The 5,610-nt window shown below is 44.8% G+C and overlaps 1 protein-coding gene across 1 annotated transcript in view; it reads left to right on the top strand.

Moving 5' to 3' along the window:
• The first annotated feature begins 4,030 nt into the window (after positions 1–4,030).
• The window catches only part of MEDAG (mesenteric estrogen dependent adipogenesis), a 24,922-nt gene continuing 23,342 nt past the window's right edge, over positions 4,031–5,610 (top strand). Inside the window, exon 1 of the mRNA XM_006031972.2 lies at positions 4,031–4,068. Coding sequence (XP_006032034.1) covers positions 4,058–4,068 — 11 coding nt within the window. The 5' untranslated portion in view covers positions 4,031–4,057. The remainder of the gene's footprint in view (positions 4,069–5,610) is intronic.

The following is a 5,610-nucleotide window of genomic DNA, read 5'->3' as shown; positions in this document are numbered from 1 at the left end:
CTCTTAACTTGTTCACCAGTATGGTGTGGGATATCGTATCAAAGGCCTTCCTGAAGTCTAAGTAAACGACGTCAACCCCTACTCCTGCGTCCAGGTGTTTTGTAACCTGGTCATAAAAAGAGACTAGATTAGTCAGGCATAATTCTTTCAACATTTCCTCATAAATTATGTTTCCCAGGTCCCTACTCATTTTTCTCACTCTTGATTGGACTGTTTCCAATCTTTCTTGAAGTGAGGGGCCCAAAACTAACACTCCAGGTGAGACATCACCAGTACTGAATAGAGTCAGAGAATCTTGTATCTTGATTTTCAGTTTGTCTTCTTTTCATGTCTGTACACCATATTTAATCATTTTGTTACACATGCTTAGCCTCATTTATTGTACTTTGCAAGATCTTTCATTGCACATATGCCTTTGAGCAGCAGGCATTTCAACAGGTATTACATAGTCTGAGGCTTTGTGCCACAGTCACAGGTGGTTGAACCCCACTTCTTCATTAGTTCCTTGGAACGTCCAACTCCAGTACATAGGTGGTCGAGACATTGCCACCTTTGCCTGGGTTCGTCATCCCCTGGTGGTAAGAACTCAACCTCTGGAATGACCTTTTTTTCGCTGTCAGGTATTTTCTTTAGCCTTTTGTTCCACATCCGCAGTTGTGTCTCCTTGGGTGTGGAATCAAGAGATTGGGTGCTGGTGAGGAAGCTCCTGCATGACTTCAGAAGTTTTTGTGCTGTGGGATGGTCGTACAGAGGGTGTGTCACATCTTCAGTTTGTCTCAATCATTCTATCCTGCTCGCCACTGCTCTTCTGGTATCAGGCAGGCGATGCCAGCCAGCAGGTACACACTGTTTAGGCTGGTAGGCTTTTCAATGCATTGGCAGCTATCATTCATAATGGGGTCAAAGTGCTTAGCATGTACAGATCTCTCCCATATAGGGCATGCATACTCAGCAGAGGAGAAGCTGAGAGCCAAAGCAGCAGTTTGCATGGTTGAGGGGCTAGCTCCCCATTTCAAGTTGGTAAATTAATATACAATGTTTTTACAAATGCTCACTTGCTTTTGTCTTCATGATGTGTTCTTTGTATGGGAGGATTTGATTGAGGGTGACTCCAAGGTAAACTGGATTTGGACAGAGGGATAGTGGGGTTCCAGACTATGTAATGTTGAGCTGGTGGTCTGCCTCATGGTTTTTTAGATGGAAAGCACATACTTGTGTTTTCTGTGTGTACCATGTCTGAAGTTACTACATTACAAAATTAAATTACAACAGAGGTGGTTATTGAAGAAGATTAGTTTAGAACCAAGGAAAAGAAATTGAGTCAATGAGGGCATTTGCAAGAACAATTAAAATGATATGATCAAGGTTCATGAATAATTCATTTGTGCGATTATTAAATTAATTAAAACAAATTAGCGCCGGAGAAAAATATGTAGCGTAGTATTTAAATAGTCTGTTAAACATATTATCTTGCTTTCTCGGAATCAACCAAGATTATGCAACTGTGCCGAGTGCTTGTGTACTAAATATGGTTTAAACTTTAAGAATGATGAGGAACATGAGAAATGTATGAGGGGGATGAAGGAATGTGTGATGTTACCTAGATTTCAGTTAAACTTGCAGGTTGGCTGCAGACAAAAGAGGCAAGAAACAGGTTTACAGCCTGACCTTTTATTAGTTATACCTCAAAACACAAAAATAAAAAGTTATCTCAAAGTTTATCAGGTTATCTGTGACAGCGCAAGATAGAATCTTACCTTTACCAACTGGGGAAATTTATGAGGTGGAAAGAGGGTGGAGACTGGCAGCAGGTCTTCTTGAACTTGCTGAATTCTCCAATTTCTCTCCAGCCTATACCCAATATTTATAGATGGTGTATTCTAATATTTTAATCAATGTTTTCTGATTGGTTTTATTTACATTTCTTTGTTTCATTGAAATGTTTGGAGTTGAACTTAACCAGTTTTCTTGTGGATGTGAATGGCATCAGTTAGTTGGGATTTCTGTTCCTGTGAAAGTTACACTTCTGAAGGAAGGATTCCTCATCTTTTTCCTTCACCATCTTGGAATACTGCTTGACACCATCCTATTTTTCTCTTCCCCATAATTGATTGTCTTTATACATGAGACTGATTTGTTTTTACAATTTGCCTAAGAATCTTGACAAAAATGTCTAAGTTATAGCAGAACAGCATCTAATACATTTTGTTATATCAATTACTACCACTAATGTTTTAAGATAAGGCTATGATATATTTGGATTATTTAATGTTTAGTCATCTCTTATGTCTCCTTTCAGGCCTTGTGCTCTATTTAAATGGATCTCATTACTGGTTTAGCTGGACATGTTGATTGCTACCTTTAGTGACAAAGCTGATTGACACATCTGCAATAGTTCACTCAGAAACACGTGTTGGGGTCTTCTGCTTAGCCACACTTCTGCAGCTTGGCTTAGGCACCTTGAAAATGGGCAGGGCTGTCAACAGCAGAGGGAAGGGATTGGCTGACAGGGGAAGAGGTGAAGGCAGGATCATGGCTAAAGGGGAACTTAAGCTTCTCAGGGATGATCTGTGGTGTGTTAGGGTTTATTTACACCAAAGTTTTGAAGGGTCCTGGTTAGGCAAGCTCCAAACTGGGTTCATCCCCTGTAACTATGCTCAGGTACCCTAGAAGCCAAGAACTTGAGAGAGGGCACAGAAGGATGAATCTGTAGCAGCCTCACTGGCATACTTTGGGGTCTGGAGTGTGTCAAGATGTGCTCAGGTTAATTGTGCTGCTGCTGTAGCATAAACAAGCCCTTGTTGACTATGTGAAGTGTGGTGACTGTATTACATTGCTGCTATATTAAAAAAGTATAACGCTACTAAGAAAGTGACTGCAGAAAGGGTCTCTGCAAAGAGACTTGTAGTACCCAAAAAAGCCAACTGGGGACGCAGTGTCCTGTGCTGGAGTCCCTATGACCACACCCTGCCTAACTGGAAGGAAAAAGAAGGAGGAGGGAAAAGAAGAGTTCCTTTTGATCAGGGAGAGAAGAGAAGTCTCCTTTGGGAGTGCGTGAGAGTATGTGGATGAGCTAAATAATACTAGTATTGTTTTTGTGAAAGATGGTATGTGAACTGGCCATGGTTAGAATACTCTGTTAAAGCAAATAAGGCCTTTTGCTTTTCTTACATGCATGCACACTCTGGCAATTGGAACAATGCACTTTGTAAAGGCAAAGGTTGCATCAAATGTGAAAATTGGTTCATCTGCTTAAATGCATCAATTGATTGCACTGTGGCAAGGACAAGAAAAGATGCAGATAATAATTTTGCTATTTCTCCATTTTACACTTATGGCATATTGTTTAGATTCAACTTATAATTCCACGTAAGTGCATAAAATCTTACCTGTAACTCCACAGTCTTGACCTATCCAGACTCTATTCTTCAGCACCTATAAACTTTAAATCCTTTATATCCATGAAAGTTTCAAAAATTGGTGTGGTTAATTCAGCATCCAAAGAATTGCTAATTTTATTTCCAATTATTCTTTTCCTCAATAAAATTAATGAACTGTGACTTGAAGATTCATTTTAAAGCTATTTAAAATGTAAAGTCAAGTTATTTTGCCCCATATTTGGTTTTATAAGGGATGTGGTGACTACAGAAAATCTGTCCCCTCTTTTAGGATACTTTTTATAAATGGAAAAGGGAGAGAAAGGTTTAGTAGAGTAAAAAGTCATGTGACCTTACTGCTGAAGATATTGCACAACAAATTATGAAAGATCTCCAAGAACTGGGTCATGACCCTCAAAATACTTCATATTTTGATGCCACAGGTTTAATGATGCCAAAGTTATATCAGTGTCAAGTGAATGCCTTAAACTGCATGAATCACCACTTACATCTGTGTGGCAGAGCACAGGGTGTCTCTGCCATTTTAAGGGCCTGGAGCTGGCAGCCTCCAGGTGCCTGATTAGGGCAGTCATTTTGAGGCCTAGGCTGCCTATATAAACAAGGCAGTTTGGCAGCTGGAGGCCAGGCAGCAACATTGCCTGGCTGTAGGGCTGCTGTGAATGACCCGGAGGTAAGGGGGAGCTGCAAGGGGTTGGCAGGAGGCTCCTGGTCCTGGGCATGACCTGAAACTGCACCCTGCCGGGAGTGGGTGGCCTGGTGGGGCTCTCAGTGGCGCGGGAGCCCCCAGGAAATGCCAGGCCAGTGATCACCCCGGTGAAAGGTGGGTCGGGGCACCTTAACCCCTAGCTCCCACCACTGGGTGGGTAACCCTATGTTGGAGGGGCCCAGAGGGCGGACCCCGAGAGAGTGTATGGAGTACAAGGCGTGGTGCTGCGGTTGCCCCTGAGAGGATGGGGAGTAGTGGCACAGTGAGGCCCAAGGATGAGAGAGAGGGGCTAGAGACCCAGCCCGAAGGGGATAGTACCCTCGACTGGCCCATGCTGGGGCCAGGACCAGAGAGGGTCAAAAGGGCCGGGGGCCCGCCGTGAGGGATGCCCAAGAGCCAGGGGCCTGGGGTCCCGACTAGCCTTGAGGTGGGCCAGGGCCAGGTAGCCGAAGGTTCCGGGGGAACCACACCCGAGAGGGGAACAAGGCTTCGCGGGGGCTAGGTAGCTCCGATGCAGGCGGAGAGGTTGCCTGATCATGAGAGATCATAGTGGGGTCGTATGGGATGATTCTGGGGCCCAGCGTGGGGCTGGTGATAGTGTTAACACCGAGATGCCATCTGCGAGGCTTGGGCTGCGGTATTAGGGGAGGCTGGAGCCGCAGAGCGCCCCCTGGCATCGGGGCACTACAATGGGCAGCCTCCTGCTTAATTGACATCGATATATGAATCAATTGTCATCAAAGGCGTGGCGGGAGAGATAAGCGGGCGGTTGCCCAGAGACAGGTGGGCGGGCCACAGAGTTCGGCCCCAGGAGGCCCCCTGTCACAATCTGATGTGTGGGTGAGAAGAACTGAGCACTGGCAGGTATATTCTCACACTCTCTCTCTCTATACGCATTTTTCTGAGCCATGAAGTACCTGTATAACAGCCAGAACCTGCAAAGACTCGTAGACTCACAAGATGGATTGATCACCTAAAAAAAAAAAAACCCTCTGTAATTTAGAAGACAATTGTGGCGGTCGAGTGGTAGGCCGGGCTGTGGCCAGTAGCCCGAAACGGCAGGTGGGTACTTTTGACCGATGGAGCAGAATTAGGCGCTGAAGCGTATTGGTTGAACAAAGAGATTATTTACTTACGCCGTCGGTGTATACAGCACAGGAAGAAGAACTTGACTTAGATTACAGTTGCAAACGTGAGCTCTTCGAGTAAGACGAAATGACATGAACGGCTTATCGGGCCTGCAGGGCACGGGGTACGTCGGGACGGTCGGTGACGGGGAGTCGTTGGTGGGTGATCAGTCCGCCAAGTTCACTCCGAGATGTGCGCGGAGTTCTCCGACTTGGGCGGAAACTGCTTTAACTTTTATATGGCTAGCGAACCAATTATTAGTCACCAAGTGTGAATAATTTATAACCGGCCAATGGTGGTGCGCGTATTTGCATAAAGTTGGCGGGAACTTTTTACTGCACCGGGGTTTTCTACCGTAGCGGAAAATTCCACTGTGGC

Source organism: Alligator sinensis, unplaced genomic scaffold, assembly GCF_000455745.1.
Source record: "Alligator sinensis unplaced genomic scaffold, ASM45574v1 scaffold406_2, whole genome shotgun sequence".
In the NCBI taxonomy this organism is placed as follows: Eukaryota; Metazoa; Chordata; order Crocodylia; family Alligatoridae; genus Alligator; species Alligator sinensis.
Note: the sequence above shows the minus strand (reverse complement) of the source record. Positions and strands in the feature narration are given on the sequence as shown.